Source organism: Rutidosis leptorrhynchoides, chromosome 5 (assembly GCF_046630445.1).
Source record: "Rutidosis leptorrhynchoides isolate AG116_Rl617_1_P2 chromosome 5, CSIRO_AGI_Rlap_v1, whole genome shotgun sequence".
In the NCBI taxonomy this organism is placed as follows: domain Eukaryota; kingdom Viridiplantae; phylum Streptophyta; class Magnoliopsida; order Asterales; family Asteraceae; genus Rutidosis; species Rutidosis leptorrhynchoides.
This window is the reverse complement of record NC_092337.1, coordinates 151,219,688-151,245,738: the sequence shown is the minus strand read 5'-3', so window position 1 is coordinate 151,245,738 and position 26,051 is coordinate 151,219,688. Positions and strand designations below refer to the sequence as shown.

Below are 26,051 nucleotides of genomic sequence, written 5' to 3'. Positions count from 1 at the left end.
ATAGAAATTGGAGTATAAATCGCAGCAAATAGGAGGGAGTATTAACTGTGGATGACAATGATTATAGGAAACGGAAAGGGGGACATTGAAATATAAGGAGAGATATAAAGACCGATAACAACGCATAAATTACAAACCGTGTATATCAATGTTTATCGCAACATAAAGACACGGGAGAATTAAAAGCACTATAACCACAAGAGCAAAGTAGAAGTAAGCATATTCCTCGGGTGAAAGTTGGAAAAGGAGAATGATTGTTACGATAGTAAGGATAAGGACAAGGATTAGAACTGGATTAAGCATTTTCACAATCTTTTGGATGTATGAATTAAGAAAGAAAGTATAGGAATGGTGAGAATAATAGAACGGAGGAGTTTAATTTATAATGGAAATATCAGACAGAGAAATCGAGGCAGATCACCGTATTTAATTATAGAGATCTTGATTTCCATAAATCCCGAAGAATCAGATCTTATAGATTTCGAAGATTTTCTTTAAATCCCTTGAATTCCGGAATTCAATCGTGACTACGTCAAAAGTTATGGAAAATCTCCATCTCTTTATCTCGATCTTTTGTGATAGCTTCATTCATACGCTTCGATTAATCGAATCGTTTTATCCATATTACTCAATGATGATAAAACTCTATTTATCAACTCAGATACGTCATGAAAACATTTTTATAGTTAACCATGACCACCTCACTCAAATTTCAGGACGAAATTTCTTTAACGGGTAGGTACTGTGATAACCCGGGAATTTCTGACCAAATTCAAACTTAATCTTTATAGAATTCCGACATGATAAGCAAAGTCTGTAATGTTAAGGTCTCAAAAAGCTTTGAACTATGTTCTTGTATACAATTGACCTTGACCATTCCTGACGATTCACGAATAGTAGTTGTAAATATATATATATATATATATATATATATATATATATATATATATATATATATATATATCAATATAAGTAGATATATAATATTTTGAATCAATAAAATATACCTTAATCAATTTGAAATTTAAAATGAAAATTAATGAACAGAGTAATTAGATTAGTAATAAAATGAATATATAATATCAGTATGAACTTATATAAGATAAAAATATATAAAATATTCTATGAGCAATTATTATGCTGAAACATATATCCAAAATATGTAAGTGTTAAATATTCAATAGGTGTATTTGTATAATATATGATATAATTATTAGATATTACAAAATTAATAAATTGTAATATCAAATGTAATTAAAAGTTAAATGTAACTGATATATTACTATTGACACATTTGATTTATTATGTCATTATTATTATTAACAATATAATTATCAATGTTAATATGATTATTATTATTAAAAATTATAATTTTTAATATTATGACTATTATAAGTATTAGCATTATTATTATTATCTCTATTATTATTCTTATGATTATCCTTATCAATATTATTATTATTATTATTATCATTAGTTATGTTAGGAAATAATACAAACTATTAATATTATCAATAATAATATAAATTATCATTTTTATTTATAATTATTATCAATATAGTTATTACTAATATATTTTTTTTATATAATATTAACTATATAATTAAACTTGAAAATCGTACAATTTAGTTAGCTTTATCCATCATCAAACTGTTCTATATTCTCTATCTTTTCTCCAAGTGATTTAAAGGTCGTGAGGTAATTAACAGATACCAACAAAAATCTGTTTACAATCCTTTTTCTCTTTTATTTTTTTTATAAAATTCAATACCTGCTCTATATCCTGTCGATCCTTTCTCAGATATAAACAAAACAATTACTTTCACATTTACAACCACTAAATCGAAATTCTACCCTTAATATCAAATTACAACAGTCTGTGAGATTGGATATCTGTTAAGTTTTTTTTTTATATAAACAGCTCGTCATTCTGTATCTTTATTTTTTTGGCCAAATTTAGAATTTGAAGCTATTTTCAAAATGTAATTATGCAGAGTTGTTAGGAATTATCCATTAAAACTATATGTAAAGTCTCAAACTCCAATTCTTTCAATTGATTACAAATTCTCGAGTCAAAGTTTTATTTCAAAAAGTCAACATATTTGTTCATCATGAAATTTGAACTTGCTTTGATGTTTTAAGTCCAATTGACAATTCCTTTAGTTTTTATAAACAGTTTATAAACTATTTTGTGTTATATACTTTTGCTATAATGCAATAAATATCGAATTGCAAATTTTTTTTTTGTTTTTATGCTCGACGAACAGCAGCCTGTTCTGGGTTGTATATATTTTTTTTTCAAACTAATTAATCACAATTGAGAGTTTATATGATGGATGTTAAGTCTTAAAGTGATATGGTAATTCACGGCTGTGTTTTTTGTTGGGTTAATCGATTAGAATGAAGAAGATGAAGATGCATAAACAGAAAATGGTTTATATTTATTAAGAATGCTAATATAACAGAAAGTGGGCAATAGCCCAGACGGTCTGAGGTGTTGATGGGTTTAGGAGAGGTCTCGGGTTCGATTCCGGGTGGTGACATATTTTTTTTAGAGCGTGTCTTCAAAGGTTGTAATTATATTCTTTATTATTATTATTATTATTATTATTATTATTATTATTATTATTATTATTATTATTATTATTATTATGATTATTAATATCAATACTGAATTGTTTAAAAGGTTATTAATAATATTGTTAAGAACATAAAAATCTAAGTACACTTATTATTATTATTTTTTTTTTGTTTACTATTATTATGATTAAGTGTTACTAAAAATTATTAAAGTGTTAAAATTCTTATTAATATGATTTCTAATAGGTTTAGAATGTAAGCATAACATAATATTGATTAATTTCTTATCCTCTTAGAGGTAACAATTTGGATTAAGAAGTATTAGTATAATGATAGTATTAAGAGTAATATGATGATGGTCATAATCATTAAAATATTAATTATAAAGTTAATTACAAGTATAAGTTATTAAGATATATATAAATATATATGAGGAAACTAACAATTAAATTATGATTAAACGATATAATTATTATTATCATTACTACCTGTATTATAATCATTATTAGTATTATAATTGTCATTAAAAGTACCATAGTTATTATTATTATCGTTATAAGTATTATTATTTAGGTTATCATGAGTATTATTATGTAGTTGCTAAAATCATTATCATAATTAGCAGTAACAATAAAAATTATATATTTTTTTACATTCACTATCATTAATATTATTACTAATAGAACTAATAGAACTATTAAAATAATCATCTTATTAATAAAATTAAGTATTATAAACCTTTTTATCACTAATAATATTATTTTTGGTATTATTATAACTACTGTTATTAATATACAAACAATATATTTAATACATTTAACATAACAAAAATTTATAAAGTGAATAAATTGATATATATATATATATATATATATATATATATATATATATATATATATATATATATATATATATATATATATATATATATATATTTGTCCGATTACAATTATATATATTAATAAATATACAAATGATATAGGTTCGTGAATCCGAGGCCAACCCTGCATTGTTCAATATCGTCATATGTATTTTTACTACAAAATACATGATGGTGAGTTTCATTATTCCCTTTTTATATATATTTTTGGGCTGAGAATACATGCAATGTTTTAATAACTATTTTTCAATATTTATATGCGTGAGTTTCATTTGCCTTTTTACCCTTTATATTTTTGGGCTGAGAATACATGCGCTACTTTTATAAATGCTTTACGAAATAGACACAAGTGATCAAAACTACATTATATGGTTGAATGATCGAAATCGAATATGCCCTTTTTATTAAGTCTGGTAATCTAAGAATTAGGGAACAGACACCCTAATTGACGCGAACTCTAAAGATAGATCTATCGGGCCCAACAAGCCCCATCCAAAGTACCGGATGCTTTAGTACTTCGAAATTTATATCATGTCCGATGGAGGATCCCGGAATGATGGGGATATTCTTATATACATATTTTGAATGTCGGTTACCAGGTGTTTAATCCATATGAATGATATTTTGTCTCTATGCATGGGACGTATGTTTATGAGAAATGGAAATATGAAATCTTGTGGTCTATTAAAATTATGAAATGATTATTTATGTTAAACTAATGAACTCACCAACCTTTTAGTTGATACTTTAAAGCATGTTTATTCTCAGGTACGAAAGAAATCTTCCGCTGTGCATTTGCTCATATTAAAGATATTATTTGGAGTCATTCATGACATATTTCAAAAGACGTTGCATTCGAGTCGTTGAGTTTATCAAGATTATTATTGTAGTGACCCGAACTTTTCCATGTTTATATATATATTAAATGAAATTGTTATTTACATGATTAAGTGTTTCCAACATGTTAAGCAATCAAACTTGTTAAGACTTGATTAATTGAAATAGGTTTCATATAGACAATTGACCACCCAAGTTGACCGGTGATTCACGAACGTTAAAACTTGTAAAAACTATACGATGACATATATATGGTTATATATGTAGTTAACATGATTTTATTATAAGTATGTATCTCATTAGGTATTTTAACAATGAGTTATATATATAAAAATGAGACTATTAATTTAAGAAACTCGAAAACGATATATATAACGATTATCGTTATAACAACGTCTTACTAGGTACATATGAATCATATTAAGATATTGATACACTTGGTTAATTATGTTAAATGATAAGTAAATATATTATTAAGTGTATTAACAATGAAATACATATGTAAAAATAAGACTACTAACTTAATGATTTCGAAACGAGACATATATGTAACGATTATCGTTGTAACGACATTTACCTGTATATACATCATACTAAGATATATTATATATCATAATATCATGATAATATAACAATTTAACATCTCATTTGTTATAATAAACAATGGGTTAACAACATTCAACAAAATCGTTAACCTAAAGGTTTCAAAACAACATTTACATGTAACGACTAACGATGACTTAACGACTCAGTTAAAATGTATATACATGTAGTGTTTTAATATGTATTCATACACTTTTTAAAGACTTCAAGACACTTATCAAAATACTTCTACTTAACAAAAATGCTTACAATTACATCCTCGTTCAGTTTCATCAACAATTCTACTCGTATGCACCCGTATTCGTACTCGTACAATACACAGCTTTTAGATGTATGTACTATTGGTATATACACTTCAATGATCAGCTCTTAGTAGCCCATGTGAGTCACCTAACACATGTGGGAACCATCATTTGGCAAATAGCATGAAATATCTCATAAAATTACAAAAATATGAGTAATCATTCATGACTTATTTACATGAAAACAAAATTACATATCCTTTATATCTAATCCATACACCAACGACCAAAAACACCTACAAACACTTTCATTCTTCAATTTTCTTCATCTAATTGATCTCTCTCAAGTTCTATCTTCAAGTTCTAAGTGTTCTTCATAAATCCCAAAAGTTCTAGTTTCATAAAATCAAGAATACTTCCAAGATTGCAAGTTTACTTCCAAGTTTTCTAAATCCATTCCAAGTAATCATCCAAGATCAAGAAACCTTTGTTACTTACAGTAGGTTATCTTTCTAACACAAGGTAATAATCATATTCAAACTTTAATTCAATTTCTATAACTATAACAATCTTATTTCGAGTGGAAATCTTACTTGAAATTGTTTTCGTGTCATGATTCTGCTTCAAGAACTTTCATGCCATCCAAGGATCCTTTGAAGCTAGATCTATTTTTCTCATTTCCAGTAGGTTTATCCAAGGAACTTGAGGTAGTAATGATGTTCATAACATCATTCGATTCATACATATAAAGCTATCTTATTCGAAGGTTTAAACTTGTAATCACTAGAACATAGTTTAGTTAATTCTAAACTTGTTCGCAAAGAAAAGTTAATCCTTCTAACTTGACTTTTAAAATCAACTAAACACATGTTCTATATCTATATGATATGCTAACTTAATGATTTAAAACCTGGAAACACGAAAAATACCGTAAAACCGGATTTACGCCGTCGTAGTAACACCGCGGGCTGTTTTGGGTTAGTTAATTAAAAACTATGATAAACTTTGAATTAAAAGTTGTTATTCTGAGAAAATGATTTTTATTATGAACATGAATCTATATCCAAAAATTATGGTTAAACTAAAAGTGGAAGTATGTTTTCTAAAATGGTCATCTAGACGTCGTTCTTTCGACTGAAATGACTACCTTTACAAAAATGACTTGTAACTTATTTTTCCGACTATAAACCTATACTTTTTCTGTTTAGATTCATAAAATAGAGTTCAATATGAAACCATAGCAATTTGATTCACTCAAAACGGATTTAAAATGAAGAAGTTATGGGTAAAACAAGATTGGATAATTTTTCTCATTTTAGCTACGTGAAAATTGGTAACAAATCTATTCCAACCATAACTTAATCAACTTGTATTGTATATTATGTAATCTTGAGATACCATAGACATGTATACAATGTTTTGACCTATCATGTCGACACATCTATATATATTTCGGAACAACCATAGACACTCTATATGTGAATGTTGGAGTTAGCTATACAGGGTTGAGGTTGATTCCAAAATATATATAGTTTGAGTTGTGATCAATACTGAGATACGTATACACTGGGTCGTGGATTGATTCATGATAATATTTATCGATTTATTTCTGTACATCTAACTGTGGACAACTAGTTGTAGGTTACTAACGAGGACAGCTGACTTAATAAACTTAAAACATCAAAATATATTAAAAGTGTTGTAAATATATTTTGAACATACTTTGATATATATGTATATATTGTTATAGGTTCGTGAATAAACCAGTGGCCAAGTCTTACTTCCCGACGAAGTAAAAAATCTGTGAAAGTGAGTTATAGTCCCACTTTTAAAATCTAATATTTTTGGGATGAGAATACATGCAGGTTTTATAAATGATTTACAAAATAGACACAAGTACGTGAAACTACATTTTATGATTGAATTATCGAAATCGAATATGCCCCTTTTTATTAAGTCTGTAATCTAAGAATTTGGGAACAGACACCCTAATTGACGCGAATCCTAAAGATAGATCTATTGGGCCTAACAAACCCCATCCAAAGTACCGGATGCTTTAGTACTTTGAAATTTATATCATATCTGAAGGGTGTCCCGGAATGATGGGGATATTCTTATATATGCATCTTGTTAATGTCGGTTACCAGGTGTTCACCATATGAATGATTTTTATCTCTATGTATGGGATGTGTATTGAAATATGAAATCGTGTGGTCTATTGTTACGATTTGATATATATAGGTTAAACCTATAACTCACCAACATTTTTGTTGACGTTTAAAGCATGTTTATTCTCAGGTGAATACTAAGAGCTTCCGCTGTTGCATACTAAAATAAGGACAAGATTTGGAGTCCATATTTGTATGATATTGTGTAAAAACTGCATTCAAGAAACTGATTTCGATGTAACATATTTGTATTGTAAACCATTATGTAATGATCGTGTGTAAACAGGATATTTTAGATTATCATTATTTGATAATCTACGTAAAGCTTTTTAAACCTTTATTTATGAAATAAAGGTTATGGTTTGTTTTAAAAATTTATGCAGTCTTTGAAAAACGTCTCATATAGAGGTCAAAACCTCGCAACGAAATCAATTAATTTGGAACGTTTTTAATCAATAAGAACGGGACATTTCAGTTGGTATCAGAGCGTTGGTCTTAGTGAACCAGAAAATTTGCATTAGTGTGTCTTATCGAGTTTGTTAGGATGCATTAGTGAGTCTGAACTTCGACCGTGTTTTCTTTAAAAATGATTGCTTAACATTTTTGTTGGAAACTATATATTATTAACATGTATATATTATGTGATATATTAATCTCTTAACATGTTTGATATTGTGTGATAGATGTCTACCTCTAGCACAAATCCCATTGACTCACCTAATAATAACGAAGAGTCGAATATATATTGGACTGATTCACAAGTTTCCGAAGAGGAACCGGAAGAAGAATCAGAACCGGAAGAAGAATCAGAACCGGAAGAGGAGGAACCGGAGGAGGAAATAGAACCGGTGGGGGAAATAATAAAACGGTTAAGTAAAAGAAAATTCTCAACCAACCGACCAAGGTTAATTATGGTCAATGGTGTTTCCGCCAAGGAAGCAAAATATTGGGAGGATTACCAATTCTCCGATGAATCGAATTCCGACGAGAATTCCGATGATGTTATAGAAATTACCCCAACTGAATTTAAAAAAGCAAAAGAAAATAATAAGGGAAAGGGCATAAAAATAGAGAAATCTAATTCCAACCCCGATGAACTTTATATGTATCGTCAACCCCCGAAGTCCTTAAGTTGTAACAATGACCCGGGAACCTCTAAACCACCAGGTTTTTCTAAACCGTTGTGGAAAAATGACAGCTAGTATTAAGGGAACATCATATATCCCTAGAAACTTGGAAAAACGAACCAAAACCGAAGAAGAAGAAACGAGCGAGTCGGAATAAGATAGTTGTATTCGTGTGGTGTAATATATGTAATATAATGTGCTTATGCTTTATGATATATGTAAAAATTGCTTGCATTAATAAGTATTTTTTTTATGAATATAACTCTTGTCTATTTTACAGTTTAAAAACACAAAATGGATAGACAACCCAATATTTTAAGAGACCTACCCGGAGACATGATTGATGAAATCTTGTCTAGAGTCGGTCAGAATTCCTCGGCACAACTATTTAAGGCGAGATCAGTTTGTAAGACATTCGAAGAACGTTCCAAGAATGTCTTGGTTTATAAGAGACTTTCGTTTAAAAGATGGGGGATATCACATTGGGAAACCCATATGTTACGATGTGTTTACTTTGACGCATATATTGCGGGGAACCCAAATGCTATTTTACGCAACGGGTTAAGAAATTATTTTGACTCAATGTATCCGAATATAGGACTTCATGATTTAGAAAAAGCGGCTAACATGCAACATAAAGAAGCATGCTATGCTTACGGGTTAGTAATGTTCGCTTCTCACCAAAGTGAGAAAAAGAACATCGGGCTACAGCTATTAAACAAAACGTTCCCACAAGTGACGGAGTCGGTAATTGGGGCAAGAAATGAGGTTTTTAGGTTATTATGAGACTGTTGGTCATTACATAACCCTCGTCCCTTTGACGACGTTAAAACACGCTGTCTTATTAACGGCCATAACGGTTATGTTCCACAAGACCAAGGATGGGAAGTAGTCCTAGTAAAACCAGAATGCATGACTTGTTTCTGGACGTATGAATTACGTGTCTTTATTGCCTTTGCTGAACGACTTGTGTACTAGCTAGAATTATCTTCACAACTATCTTGTATCAAAGTTATTGTGTGCTATATTTCATGCTTTATGTAAAATAAGCGGTATTGTAAGTTTGTAAAATATTGTATAAAAGTTTGAACGCGAAATATTATTATAATCAGTTTTTCATATAGAATTGTAGTAGTTGAATTGTATATTAGCTACTAAGTATGAACTTAACGGGTAGGTACTACCCGAATTTAAACTTATAAAACACTAATATGAAGAAAAAGCTTTTATAAATGAGTTCATATTATGCTACGAAATACTATTAACTACTCTTAATATTCTGTATGATTAACTTGTTCCATTTGACTATTTTGAAGGAAATGGCACCGACTACTCGACACACCGTGAATATGAATGAAGAGGAATTCCGTACTTTTCTAGCTTCAAACATAGCCGCAGTACAGGCTGCGCTACATACCAACAATAACCTTGGATCTAGCAGTACAGGAAATCGTGTAGGATGCACCTACAAAGAATTCACTGCCTGCAAACCTTTGGAATTTGATGGAACCGAAGGACTGATCGGATTGAAATGGTGGACCGAGAAGGTCGAATCGGTGTTTGCCATAAGTAAGTGTACTGAAGAGGACAAAGTGAAGTACGCTATGCATACCTTCACAGGTTCTGCGTTAACATGGTGGAATACCTATCTAGAGCAAGTGGGACAAGATGATGCTTACGCACTACCGTGGTCAGCATTCAAGCACTTGATGAACGAGAAGTACCGTCCCAGAACCGAGGTCAATAAGCTCAAGACAGAACTTAGAGGGTTATGAATCCAAGGCTTTGATATTACCGCGTACGAAAGATGATTCACAGAATTGTGCCTATTGTGTCCGGGAGCGTTCGAAGATGAGGAAGAGAAGATCGACGCGTTTGTGAAAGGATTACCGGAAAGAATCCAAGAAAATATAAGTTCACACGAGCCTGCCTCCATACAACAGGCATGTAGAATGGCTCACAAACTAGTGAACCAGATTGAGGAAAGAATTAAAAAACAGACCGTTGAAGAGGCCAATGTGAAGCAAGTCAAAAGAAAGTGGGAGGAAAACGGTGATAAGAATCAACAATACAACAACAACAATTACAATAATAATCGCAACAATTATCCCAACAATCGCAACATCAATCGCAACTACAACAAACGGCCCAACAACAACAACAACAACAACAACAACAACAACAGCAACAGCAACTACAACAATCGTCCCAACAATAGTAACAATCACAACAACAATAACAATCAGAAGCAGCTATGCCAAAGGTGTGAAAAGTATCACTCGGGGTTCTGCACCAAATTTTGCAACAAGTGTAAAAGAAATGGTCATAGCGCGGTGAAGTGTGAGGTCTACGGACCAGGGGTTAACAGAACAAAAGGAACAAATGGTGTCAGAACGAGTAATGGCGGAGCAAGTAGTGTCGAAGCAAGTTATGCCAATGTAGTTTGTTATAAATGTGGAAAACCGGGCCACGTTATTAAAAATTTCCCGAACCAGGAGAACACGAATGGACAAGGCCACGAAAGAGTTTTCAATATTAATGCGGCAGAGGCACAGGAAGACCCGGAGCTTGTTACGGGTACGTTTCTTATTGACAATAAATCTGCTTACGTTTTATTTGATTCGGGTGCGGATAGAAGCTATATGAGTAGAGATTTTTGTGCTAAATTAAGTTGTCCATTGACGCCGTTGGATAGTAAATTTTTACTCAAATTAGCAAATGGTAAATTAATTTCAGCAGATAATATATGTCGGAATCGAGAAATTAAACTGGTTAGCGAAACATTTAAGATTGACTTGATACCAGTAGAGTTAGGGAGTTTTGATGTGATAATCGGTATGGACTGGTTGAAAGAAGTGAAAGCAGAGATCGTTTGTTACAAAAATGAAATTCGCATTATACGAGAAAAAGGAAAACCCTTAATGGTGTACGGAGAAAAGGGCAACACGAAGCTACATCTTATTAGTAATTTGAAGGCACAAAAACTAATAAGAAAAGGTTGCTATGCTGTTCTAGCACACGTCGAGAAAGTACAAACTGAAGAAAAGAGCATCAATGATGTTCCCGTAGCAAAAGAATTTCCCGATGTATTTCCAAAAGAATTACCGGGATTACCCCCACATCGATCCGTTGAATTTCAAATAGATCCGTTGAATGAAAGTAATCGTGGGAAGTGATTTTGGGTTAAAATAGCATTTTAACATAAGTCAAACGTGGTCAAAAGCAATATGGGTCAATATTGCACGTGTTGGGGTTTTTGGTGTACATGACGTTTGAAATGATTGTTACCTAAGTAGTAATTTAGTGTTAAGACCTAGGTTGGTCTAATTGGTGTAAAGTATAATTTGGGTTAAATTGTACTTTGTTGAGTGGGTTTAAATTACCACCCGAAGTGGTAGTTGGTTTGTGTTCATTAGGTGTTAAATGGGCGGGTTTTGACGAGCAAGGTGTAATCCCTCGGTTAAGGGATGTTTGTGTCGGGTTCTCTTTTAGAGAATGGCTATTTATGTGTATATTGTACCTATGTGTGATATAGGTGGTTACTTGCTCGAATTTGAGGACGGAGATCATGTTATACATGACTTGTGTGGGCATTCCAAGGTGAGTGGAATAATTATACATGTGTGTATGTAATGTATTTACTTGTGCGAAATGCGATGTGGGTTTAAGTTCGGGTATGCGATACCACATCGTGTTGGCATGGGATAAGGGTTTAAAGTTTAGGCGTTCGATACCTCATCTTCATGTGTGGCATGTGATATGGGTTTAAAGTTCGGGCGTTCGATACCATATAATATGTATGTGTGCGGGCGTGAAGTGTGGGTTTAAAGTTCGGGAGTTCAATACCACATTTCACGTGACGGGTGGGTTTTAAGTTCAGGCGTCGATACCACCCAAGGGACTAGTGATGCATACTAGTGGCGTCTGCGTGGCTAACGGTTCATTCGCGAGAATCGTTCCCTTTTGTACTTTGGTTAACCATGGTTATGTGTTGTAGTGTAGCATATTATATTGTTCGAGTTATATGCTATTGTTTGTGCTAGCTTGCGTATTGGAGATTTAGCGTTATACTTCGCGATGGTATGCTAATTATATTGCTAACGTGTATGCGGTAATTGTGTAAGTGATTGCAAGTAAGTAGATTATATATGTATATGTATAATTATTGTATTCACTAAGCTTTATGCTTACCCCTCTCGTTGTTTACCTTTTTACAGGTATCGTGTATTGAAGCTAACTAGTTGTTAGACTAGATGCTTAGGAGCACTTGGGCTCGATGGGGTAGCTTTTGGATATATTGATGCGGATTGGGGATTTGGTAGTCCCCGGGATTATGCTCTTGGTATCGGGTTGGGTTGTAGAGTCCTAATCCGTCTAAAGATATTAATGGGTCGAAATCGCTATATTATTGTAAGACGGGTCGTTGTGGGCCCAGTGTAGTAAAACTTGTTTTTATTGTGGAAATAACTTAGTTTTACTTAATATGATGTGTTGTGAAAGTCATTTCGTTTAAAATTGTCGGGAAGCGGGTTTTTCGTTCGCGTAAGTTGGACCTCGGGGACAGAATTTTACAGTTCATTTGGACGCCGTCCAAATTGATTGGACGCCGTCCTGCCCTTCACAACTGGACGGCGTCCAATCAATTTGGACGGCGTCCAAATGAACTGTAAAATTCTGTCCCCGAGGTCCAACTTACGCGAACGAAAAACCCGCTTCCCGACAGTTTTAAACGAAATGACTTTCACAACACATCATATTAAGTAAAACTAAGTTATTTCCACAATAAAAACAAGTTTTACTACACTGGGCCCACAACGACCCGTCTTATAATAATATAGCGATTTCGACCCATTAATATCTTTAGACGGATTAGGACTCTACAACCCAACCCGATACCAAGAGCATAATCCCGGGGACTACCAAATCGGCGTCCAGTTACTGGACGTCGTCCAGATAACTGAACGCCGTCCAGATGTACTGAATCAAATTTTTTTTAAGACGTGTTTTTGGTTAAACGAAGTTGGGTCGTTACTGCAATCCAATCAACTAAAATGACGTTGGATCATGCTAAAATCAACTAAAATGACATTGGAACATTTTAGTATGATCCTTGATTACTAAAATACTAACAAACGGAAAACTAATGCATAAGTGTAAATGTCACATGGATTGAATTTACACATAGTATATTACACGTGCAAGAATTCGAAAATCAGGGTGCTCTAATAGTTTGAACCCATCAATTCATTTGAAAACCTGTCGATAATATACACACTAATTTCATACTTTCTACAATTAACCCGACACTATTATAAGCCATGTGTCTCAATCCTCTCATGAAAATATCAAAAGCTAAGTCCCAAGTTTTCTTGAGGCGGCTTAACCTCGTGTTCACATAGGTAGTTTCTTTCAATCTTGCTCCTGCGATGCAATTTTTTAAGACAACTATTTAGAAGTATTTAACTTCAACCTTCTTTATCTCACGGGTCTGTACACATACTTTGGGATCATATATTAAATGTGTTCCAATCTTCAGATAGTAGGCTTTCCTCATTGAATTGAGCTCCTATCCTTGTACTAGAAGGGAATTGGGTATTCAACTATGGAAGAACTAAATGGACTTCAATCCCACAACATTAGCCAACTTGTGCGCACTACTGGCTAATGCTTTTATCAAGTGATTTAGTCAAATTTTGTTATGACCCAACAAAATTCACATATTTCACTTCATTCATGATAACATCATGAAACACAGTTTGTCTAAGGCATAAGTGTCTAGCTAGACTTTCACTTGTACATTCAAATACATGCCTTAGTCACGTGACATCACATAACTAGGGATCACCATGAACTTTCATCTTATTCATTATAACTTCAATCAATTTCCTTTCTTTTGCAATCCTTTAAACCAAGGATTTACCAAGTTCTTACCCTACCATAAGAAACTTATGAGTACTCAAATCAATTGATTGATTAGTTCTTGCATATGTCCATCTTTCACAAGTAATCAACGTAAACCTATAATTTATACACCATTGATAATGTATCCCCATTATCCTTGTGTACACAATTATTACCATAACATTAGATAGTGAGATTATAATCATAAACATACCTTTGTCAATCCACTTCTAGAACCAAGAAGTAATGACAATAAGTTTATAATTTCCATAATCTCAACATCAACCTTTTTGATCCAAGATACCTCATCTATACCAAGTGTAAATCCAACAACTTGTAGATGTATCATCCTCTTGATCAATGGTAAACTCAATATACAATTTTAATATGCCTTAAAGATTTCACATTGTGAATTAAACCATAGTCCATGTATAACACCCCAACTTTTTCGATTATTTTTATACGAACGAATTTGAAACTTAGGTAGTCCAACTAATACATGTTCGGTTAGAAAACCGAAACTGTTGGAAGTAATGAAAGAAATGGGTAACGAGGTTACCTAAACTAACGATCATGGCTTGTCATCATCAATAAAAATTTAACGAAGGACTAACACGAATAAATAAAATGTACAAGGACTAGAGTATACATTTGTTAAAAAAAATATAAAAAAATTAAATAAAATAAAATAAAATTTATATATGTATTCCTACGTAGTATGACTATGAGTTTGTTATAAATCCTACTAGTATAAAAGTTCATAACATATCCATTATATTAATCCATAACCCACATATACATTATTTTGTAAAAATTTTATACTAACTATAATTATCTAGTCCTATCCTAACAATAATAATAAAATTTAAAAACTAAACTGATAATCCTATTTTTATCCCCCATCAATTTTTCGGAAGTTTTAAAGTGATAAAATTGATATGTAAGCTATAATAATAACTAATATTAATAATAATAATAATAGTATCAATCAGCATCTCTATATCCTATATATAATTATTATATATATATTTTTTTAAGTTTCCTATCCCTTGTCAAATACTAATTCTATCATTAACCAAACTTGATCTAAACTAAAACTTTATAGCAAACCTATTTGAATTTTAACTTAACTTTGAGATATTTGAGTCCCACTCTAATTGTGATCTTATGCCTTATAAATAAACCTCAACCTCACCATTCAATCATCACCAAAAATTCCTCCCTGCTGCTTGTTGTGCTCGACCCACAACAAACCCACACCATTAACTTTAGTCGATTGCATCACTAAACCGAAACCGCTGTTGCACGTCGACTTCCAAGCCACTCACCTGATCAAACTTTGGTCGATCAACACCTTTGATCTGCGTTGTTGTTGCTCGACGAGTTACAGCTCCGCACTTGATCACTCGTTCTCTCTTTCGTAAAAAGGTACAAATCATAACATAAGCTCTTTAATTCATTCTATAAGTATCGATTAATACCATACTATACTATTATTATTTTAATACGGAGTACATACAATTGTATAGTCTAAAGATTGAGTTCGTATCTTAAATATGGTTGTGAAAAGAATATTTTTTTTGTATTGCTAGAAGATTAAAGTAAACCAAAAACCAACAATCTGTTACTAGTACAAAATCTTAAATTTAACTCATTACATTGAAGAGGACATGTAGACGTTTAAATTGGTGTTGTTTCAATGGCCGAATATATTTTAATTATACGAAGAAGATGATCTAAAAACTAATATGAATCATAAAAAAAATAATGTCTCTGAATGAAAGCTTTAAAATAAAATTGCTTGCTCTGTTTTTTTTTGTAAATGTCAATGTTGTGGGATTTTACCAAAAAGAAGATGATGGAAAGAGATTTCAATTTTACGCAAACAGCCCCTTGAGTATAATAAGTTTTACAAAAACTATAAAAAAAAAAAAAGAAAGAAAACAAATCGGTTCACATGTTTGCGTATAATGGACCACAAATTTGAGATTTGATTTCATAATTTACGTATCTAGCCCTTGTACTTTAATCATGTTTACAAATCAAATATAAATAAGTTTTAAATTTATAATATATATATTGCTATTGCTATAATTATAATTATAATTCTAATTATAATTATAATTATTGAAAAAAATATATTATTTATTGTTAAGTTATGAATTAAAGGTTATTAAATATTATAAGTTGGTGAAAGAGAATACTTGAATCATAATATTGAATGGTAATATGGATATGATATTTTGTATATATGAAACACGTAGATATATATATATGGAAGATTATGTTCATGCGTATATGTAGATATACATGTATACATGAGTGCACGCATGTATTAATGTAGATACATATATACGTTATTCATAATTAGAAGTATATGTGTATGTGTGTAAATATATACATGGAAAAAAATAAACAAGTGATGTATTCCTATACTCACTAGAACATACGTGGAATTAAAAATCACAAACAAATAACGTATGACTTTTGCGAGACTCACCGCTACTTACGGTCATGGATGGTGTCTAGGTTGCCAGTTTGGGATAAGGTTGTGGATCTCGAATGTCACGACTTAAAGTCGGATCAAGAGTCCTGGCCCCTGGTTACATCTGGCTGTCCATTGCCTTACTTGATAGCAACGAGGATCATTTGAGTTATGCAACATCTAAACTGTGGGAATGATTAGCATTGTAAACTCTAGAAAGGACACCGGTAATATATATGAACATATATCTCAAACACATAACTATTATGATGATGATGATGACCATGATGATCCAACTAACTTAAACCCTAATGGTGATAGGTTGACAACTTTGAACTACCGCTGCTACTTGCTATCACACTGTTACTGTGCTCATAAGGTGAGTCATAGCCCCAACTTTTTTAACTGTTTTCGGGGTGAGAATACATGTATTTTTCTGTTTTACAAGTAGACACAAGTGCTAAACTTACATTCTATGCTGAGTTATAACCGAAAATCCCTTAGATTTGGTAACTAGTAACTACCAGTTAAAGAACTGGTGGGCGCGAATAGGTGTATATGGATCCATAGGGCTTGACATCCCCGTCCGTCCGGGTTAGAAACTAACCTAAACTTAACGGGCGTATACTATTTGAGGTGGTACATTTTGGTTAGGTGTACGTAACAACAGGGGTACTAAACAAACGTTAAGGCTTAGTTACTGGGTGCTCAAGCTTATAGAATCTTTTTAAATTTTTAAAGGTGCTTGCGAGCATGCAAACGAAATCTTGTGGTCTATACTCTACACTTTATACTACTTAAACCTATGATTCACTCAACCTTTGTGTTGACGTTTTTACATGTTTATTCTCAGGTAATTAGGGAATGCTTCCGCTCTAGCTAGTAAGGCAGTAGAGGTCATGCATTGGAAATGAAGATTTGTTTAAACTTTGATAGTGGCATTATGTCTTTTCATTTTTAAATACATTTGGTTTGATTAGTACTTTGTTGGTTTTCTTTAAGTATTGTAAACGTTTGGTTTTTATGAATAAAATGCCACTATTGTTTTTAAAACGTTGCATATAGCTTGCATCGATCAGACTTTGACCTCTAGTAATACAGCACGTCATTGCCTCATTTTGACGGGGTATTAAAGTTGGTATCAGAGCGCTGGTTATAGGGAATTAGGATGCATTAGTGTGTCTGCCTATATGATACGTTAATAAGCCTAATCTATAACTAGATGATTATAAGTTGCCTTACTTACTTGTTACTCTAGATTTACTCGTTTTCTTTTAGATAACATGTCAAAAGTTAACCCCATCATTCTCTCCGACTCCGAGGATGAAAGTCCTAGTCATTCACCGAGCTACCACCCTATGACCTCCTCCGAATGGAGAAATTACCCAGACTATTTGACAATATGCATATATATCTAATGATGCTAACTCTATATTTATTGTTTGAAGAACAATGTTTGGAAGACGAACCTACAGTCCTGATGAACTCCGAGCACTTATCAATGAAGGAGTCTCCGCTGCATTGGCTAATATGCCTGGAGGCTCAAACACAAGACAAAACTGCACTTACAAGGAGTTTATGGCTTGTAAGCCACTACCATTCAAAGGCACTGAAGGACCGGTGGGTTTAACCCATTGGATTGAGAAGATGGAGTCAGTGTTTAGTATTAGTAACTGTGCTCAAGCTAACTGGGTAAAGTTTGCTACTTCCACACTGGAAGGTAAAGCCTTGACCTGGTGGAATTCTATTGCTCGACCTATGGGTCTCGAGGCTGCTCATGCCATCCCTTGGGAAGACATCAAAACCTGTATGACTGCTGAGTATTGTCCCGATAATGAAGTTAAGAAGATGGAGGCAGAGTTATGGGATCTAAAGTTTATTGGGACTGATCTTGCTACTTATACCAACCGCTATTTGGAATTGATTCTGCTGTGTCCGGGAATGGTCCCAACTGAAAGGAAGAAAATCGACCGTTATGTTAAGGGTCTTTCTGAAAATATTCAAGCTAGCATTCATGCTTCCAAACCCTAAACTTTGCAAGAGACCATTAATATGGCAAATGATCTCATGGATCAATTTACTCAACAGAATGCTGCTGAAGTGAAATCTGGGGATAATAAGAGGAAGTGGACTGGAAATTCTAACTCACAGTCCTCCAAAAAGCAGGAAGTTTCTGGAAAGGGGTATCAAGGAAAGGCTCCTTACTGTTCAAGGTGTGAGAGACACCATGAGGGAAGATGCACTGTGACTTGTGGAAAGTGCAAGAAAATAGGGAACCTGGCCAAGAACTGCTGGTCAAAGACTACTGGTACCGCAAATCCTCCTGCTACTAATAACGGTGCCGTGAAGACATGTTATGAGTGCGGTCAAAAGGGGCATTTTAGAAATGAATGTCCAAACAAGAAAGGACCAGAGAAAGGAAGAGGAAGAGCATTTAATATCTGATGTTATGCGAGGTGTATACGAAATAGTTTATATTTTACTAGGAAAAACTATTAAATACGATACAATTTTACACAAGATATTTAATTATTTATAGAATGGATATACTTAAACCTTGCTACAACACTTATAGGCAGTGTACCTAATCGTACAGTAGTGTAGTTTTTAGTAAGTCCGGTTCGTTCCACAGGGAAATCTTTAAACAAAGTGTAACGCTATATTAGTTTACTTTTATAAAAATACAAACATATATATAAGTAATATTATTATTATAAAGGGGGGGGGGGGGGGGGTTTTACCGTTTAATGACCGGTTTGTCGATTTTAAAACTTTAGTCGCAGTTAAAACCTAATGTAAAATATTAAATAAATAAAAGACTTAATTTAAAGCGTAAAGTAAATAACGATAATGAAATTGCGAATAATAAAAGTGCGATAAAATAAACTTGCGATAATTAAAAAGTACGATAATTAAAAATGCAATTAAATATAATAACAATAAAAAATGCGATAATTAGAAGTGCAATTAAATATAAAATAAAGGAAATTAAATATGAAATAAAAGAATTATGCTTATTTAAACTTCCGTAATCATGATGTTTGACGTGTTGATTTTAGTTTTATGCCCATGGGTTAATTGTCCTTTGTCCTGGATTATTTAATATGTCCGTCTGGTTTTTGTCCATAACAGTCCATCAGTCATAAATATAAAGTGCGAGTGTCCTCATCAAATTATTCTTATACCCGAAGTTAAATATTCCAACTAATTGGGGATTCGAATTGTAACAAGGTTTTAATACTTTGTTTAATGAATACACCAGGTTATCGACTGCGTGTAAACCAAGGTTTTACTACTTTGTTAACAATTACACCAATTACCCTTGAATGTAATTTCACCCCTGTTTTAATTATTCTAGTGGCTATTAATCCATTCCCGTGTCCGGTTAAATGAACGATTATTCGTACATATAAATACCCCGCCCATCGTGTCCGATTGAGTGTATATGGTAATTTATAGGGACGCCCAATTGTAAATCTTTATATTAACATTAACAAACTATCATTTAGTTAAACAAATATAAAGCCCATTAATAGCCCATAGTCTAATTTCCACAAGTGTCGTTCTTTTGTCCAAACCCCAATTATGGTACAAAGCCCAATTACCCAATTTTAGTAATTAGCCCAACATCATGATTACTTCGTTTTAAATAAGCATAATAATAACTTAGCTACGAGACATTAATATAAAAAGGTTGAACATAACTTACAATGATTAAAAATAGCGTAGCGTTACACGGACAGAATTTCGACTTACACCCTTACAACATTCGCTAACATACCCTTATTATTAGAATTATAATTAAAATTAAAATTAAAATATAAATTATATATATATATTTTTCGTATATATGAGAGAAGAGAGAAAGATGGATATTAAAAATGATCAGAATTCGGTTTGCTTTATAGGCAGAGTCGATTTTTGGGGCTTCGCGACTCGCGGTAAAATCCTCTTCAAACTCCGCGAGTCGCGGAGAATGAATTTACAGCTCACACCCTTGGAGTCTTTCTCTGCCGACGGTTTTATAATATATATATAATATATATATAATTAATATAATTAATTATATATTATATTATATTTATATACATAGTTAACTTGTAATTTTTAGTCCGTTGCGTCGAGCGTTAAGAGTTGACTCTGGTCCCGGTTCCGGATTTTCGAACGTCCTTGCGTACAATTTTATATTTTGTACTTTGCGTTTTGAATCTTGTACTCTTTTAATTTCGAGACGTTTCTTATCAATAATTGGAACCTTTTTGATTGTCTTTTGTACTTTTGAGCTTTTTGGTCGTTTGCGTCTTCAATTCGTCGAATCTGTCTTTTGTCTTCACCTTTTATTATTTAAACGAATATCTCTTGTAAATAGAACAATTGCAACTAAAAGCTTGTCTTTCTTGAAGAATAATGCTATGAAATATATGTTCGTTTTTAGCATTATCAAATATTCCCACACTTGAGCGTTGCTTGTCCTCAAGCAATATTGTCTTGAAATACTAGAATCACTTCTTTATTCTTCACTCTTTGTACATCAGTGATTTCTATACGGCGGTATAAACAATGGTAGTAACGATATGGTTTACAGCCCCACATGACTATAAAAATTTAGATCCATTAAGGAAATTGGATCTTTATGAAAACATTTGATCTTTTGAAAATTAAATCTAGTTTTTACCCTAGATAAGTTTTCCGGAATAACCCTTTACCGGTGTTTGCAAAATATTTTTGTGGGTTTGGTGGGTTTCAGATTTGAAAATTTTAGCTCAAAACTTGCGGTTTTGTGTCACCCACTTGCTAACCTTGTATTTGGAAAGCAACACGTCCAGTTTACTTGTCCCGTATATTACCTTTCGGTAAACTACCGTCCGGTTGTAAAGGAAAGCGTTGAACAAGCAACTGTTAAGGCAATGTCCCGTGACATGCTTTTGATTATGGTTTATAACGTGTCGGACGCAATTACTATCCTTGGTAGGAGCAATAGTAAAGCTCACCCTTATAATTTTTCGGTCTGGCACAAGGTCCTGTCTTTGACCACTATGCAACCACCGTTCTTACGGTTGACACCCGATTTAGTTCAGGTGACCTAATGAATTTCAGGTGAATTCCTAGGATTTTACGTTCAATGGTAATGAACGCATTGAAAATAGGGTTTTCAGAAAACAAATCGGTTTGTAATTTTGATCAAAATATTTTCTCGTTTAAGCTCGAGTTTAGATATCATCGAATTCCATGAGTTTGTAATTCTCAATCTTTAAGGTCAATCTCTAGGATTGAGTAATATCAGTCTTAAAAGCTGATTTTTAATCTTTAAGGAGATTATCCTTTCTGGGGATCTGATTCATTAGTCTTATCCAGCTAATTTGCATGGTGCCCCCCCCCCATTGTACGAGATAAATCCTTCTCATGGTTAGGATAAATCTGACCACTTGGCGACCCTGTTTAATGCTGAGGTCCGTGGATTTCCTGTCGATTTTAGTGATGACTTTTCTAGATTTTTCGTCAACCTACAGCTGGTCTGGACGACAACTTCATGACCTAAATCAAGAAGCGCGTGTCTTTTTCGGAAGACTTTACTTCCTTTTAATGATGGAATTGATTCATCGTGAAGATCCATCTCTTCTTTTCTTTCATTGGGTAAAACAGTTTAGTTTAGTTCAAAGCAAAAGTATTTTCAGTTATTTGTTACAGATATATGTGACATATGTTTAAGATAACTTGGTAAATTTTCCCACACTTGGCTTTTATTTTCCTTTTTATCGTCCTCTATTCCATTTTAAATGAATTTTAACATTTTAGTTTGTTTCTCAATTTATGTCCTTTCCGAGGTAACAATAATTTCGGTGTTAAAACCTAGTTTTATCGTTCATAAATATGTATAAACATGATTTTGAATTCATTTAATTGAAAATTTTGAAAAATTTTACTAGAATTGGGTAGTCAGTATATAAGACCAGGGCTGTTCTTTATTATCAGAGAGCACTAGATTCTAATACAACTACTGCTTTACTAGTATTTTTAATGGTAACCAAGTGTTTAAGATAAAAATTTTAAAATCCGAAAAAATTTAACCCCTTCCCACACTTAAGATCTTGCAATGCCCTCATTTGCAAGAAATCAGTAACAATTTAAATTATTGAGGGTGATTAGTGTGAAAATGATTAAATTTTTACCAAAGTTTCCAATTATATTGGCGTTTGTTTGCTGAATGATAAATGGTGCACATCATTTGTTCATTCCGTCTTGTTGTTATTTCACATATATTTTGCATCTTGTCGTCAAAATTAGTTGCTTTTGCTGAACTTAATGCCAGTCTTTGAAAATGCGTTGTTTTACCCTGTTGTGTACATAAGATAAACTGCAAACATATATACATATTTTTGAAGTTTGGTATATTACCCCACATTCAAAAAATTATTAAAATCTAAGAATAAAAGTTAGATAATTATAAAAATGATTACAATATTAACAAAAATATTAAATGTATCAATAATTACAAATTACAAAATAAAAAAAATAATAATAAGTAAACTAAGGATGATATTGGTACCAATAGGGGTTCCAGGCATAACCATAAGTGTTATAGAATGCTTCGGCAGGGTCATACGTAGGATATGGTGGCTGCATCTCTATAGACCAAGGAGGGAAGATGAGTTTCAGTGTAGGAATATAGTTTCTACCTATATGTTGGCAATGAGCTATGATCTGGTTCTGATGAACTTGCCAATCTTCAAATGCTCTCTGTCTAGCATTTTCGTATTCCTGAGAAGCTATAAACCTATGCATTTCTTGCATCTCATTCCCCCCTCCTACATTACCTTGCTGTTGGTTTCTCTCCACCTGTGGATGTCTACCATGGTATCGTACTGCGGCGTTATTTCGCCTCCTCAAAACTTTCGCACCATGGTATACATTTAAACCTATAGTATCGCGGGGTTCCGGCTCTTCTACTAATAATCCCCCCCGACTTATATCCACACCGAGATATTCACCAATCAAAGTAATAAAAATACCACCTCCTATTATGCTATGCGGTCGCATCCCCCGAACCATAGCTGATAAATAATAACCCACACAATATGGTATACTTACAGCGCTTTGTGGGTCTCGAATACACATATGGTAAAACAAATCCTGTTCATTTACTTTTTCCTTGTTTTTACCCCTTTGTGTAATCGAATTAGCTAAAAACCTATGTATCACTCTTAATTCGGCTCTATCTATATCCAAATAAGAGTAATTTCCCCCTTTGAAACGGTGATGGCTTGTCATTTGACTCCACACACCGTGTGTATCAAAATTTTCATCTATCTTTCTACCGTTTAGTATCAATCCTCTACAATCGGCAGACGCTAACTCCTCAGGCGTATATATACGTAAAGCCTGAGCCATGTCCAGTAAAGACATGTGGCGCATCGAACCGCCTAACAAAAATCTAATAAAAGAACGATCGGTTAAACTAGCTACCCGATCATTCAACTCTATACTACATAACAATTCTTCACACCATACTTTATATACAGGTCTACGTATGGTGAATAAACATACCCAGTCATTAAAAGAAGAATTACCATACCTCTGTACAAGTAATTCCCTAATTGGCCCGGCCAATTCTACAGCTTCTAAGGGTCCCCATTCTATGACCCTCGGTACCTCAACAACCTTGGAATGAAGAGTATGCAAACCCCGTTGATATTTTGGATAATCTATCCAAAGTCTGTCAAATCTCAGGTTCGGGTGCAACTCTTCCAAGTGCATATCAGAAAAGGTATGATTGGATGAGGTATATCCTGCTTGTAGTAGTTATCCACCTCCTGTTGTTCCAAATTCTCAGCAGGAGCATTGCGGGCTTGGAATGAAGATTCACCCCTTTCATTCTGCAAAACACATCAAACACAATTTTTGTGCATCCAAATATGCATTAGTGTCAGCAAAATCATCAATCAAAATAATTACAATGACATTATCAATTTATATCAAACTTAAGCTCATTTTCACATTTTTATCAAATCTACACTTTTTCAAATAAGCATATACGAAATTGTTCGCCAAGTTCATAAACATTCAACTCAAATAACATGTCAAAATAATCATTACTAGCAATCAAACAAGTCTCAAATGGCATTATCTTTCAAAAATCAAGTTCATGAATTTTAGACTTGAAAAAGTCCACTTTAATTCTCAAAATCATGTTTAGGCTCAAAGTTTGGATCATTTAACTACCTAGACATGTTACACTACTCAATTTAGCAACAATTCATGACAAAAATCGGCCATAACCTGTTTATATCAAAAAGCCCCAAATTTGCTCAAGAACACAAACCCTAGATTATTCAAAATTTGAAGTTTAAGGCTTCTAATCATGTTAAACAGCATCAATCTAGGTTATACAAGCATAATACATAAACAATTTAAGTCTAATTACACTAAAAAGCATCAAAATCAATTTGGGGAAAAAATAGCTCAAGAACACCAAATTTCAGATTAAATGGTGTTTAGGTGTAGAAATTTACCGTTTTTCTTGAGTAATTCTTAGATAGCATCCTTCTCAACATGATTTTAGCAAAAAATTTGGTGATTAACGGTTAAAAATTGTGATTTTGGGGTGTATTTTTCGGAGTCTTTTTTCGCTGTGTTTTTCGGTTTTGAGGTTGTGGACTGATCAGTTCGGGTGTTTATTATTTTTTTTTTCTGGGTTTTGGTCCTCCCGCGAGTCGCGGTGAAATACCCTTTAAACTCCGCGACTCGCGGAGTTTTTTTTTTTTTTTTTTTTATAATCATTAACTTTTGAAACAATTAAGTACTTAATTTTAAAATTTTGTTTCCCTTGTTATTTAGGACGAGGTCGTTTCGGATCGATGTCCTAGTCCGTCCTTCGACAAAATTTTAAAATTTGTCTTTTTGTAGCGATTGTTTTAAAAGCTAAGATTTTTGGGTTTTTTCAATGTTTTTGGCATACTTTAATTCAATAAGATTAAAAATAATGATAATAAAAGTTCTCGTCCCTCCCTCGGGTAAAGCAATTTCGGTTCAAAGACCTAGTCTTCAACTTACGACGAATTTTAAAAATCATATTCTTAACTTAATGAGATAAAGTAAATTTTTGTTTTTAAATTCACACAACTTAAATATAAAATTCAAAATTATTATTAAAAATTCACACTAAACTTAAAATTTAAAATGCATAAAATTAAGAATTTATATTTTAAAAATTAAAAGTTCACACCAAAC

At 32.7% G+C, this 26,051-nt stretch overlaps 1 protein-coding gene across 1 annotated transcript; it reads left to right on the top strand.

Moving 5' to 3' along the window:
- The first annotated feature begins 18,275 nt into the window (after positions 1–18,275).
- On the top strand, positions 18,276–18,854 carry LOC139849105 (uncharacterized). The gene has a single exon (XM_071838778.1). The coding sequence runs from the start codon at positions 18,276–18,278 to the stop codon at positions 18,852–18,854; it is 579 nt and encodes a 192-aa protein (XP_071694879.1).
- The last annotated feature ends 7,197 nt before the right edge of the window (positions 18,855–26,051 follow it).

Excerpts from the sequence above, each read along its gene's own strand:
- LOC139849105 (XM_071838778.1), top strand. The coding sequence starts at position 18,276 with ATGTTTGGAAGACGAACCTACAGTCCTGATGAACTCCGAGCACTTATC.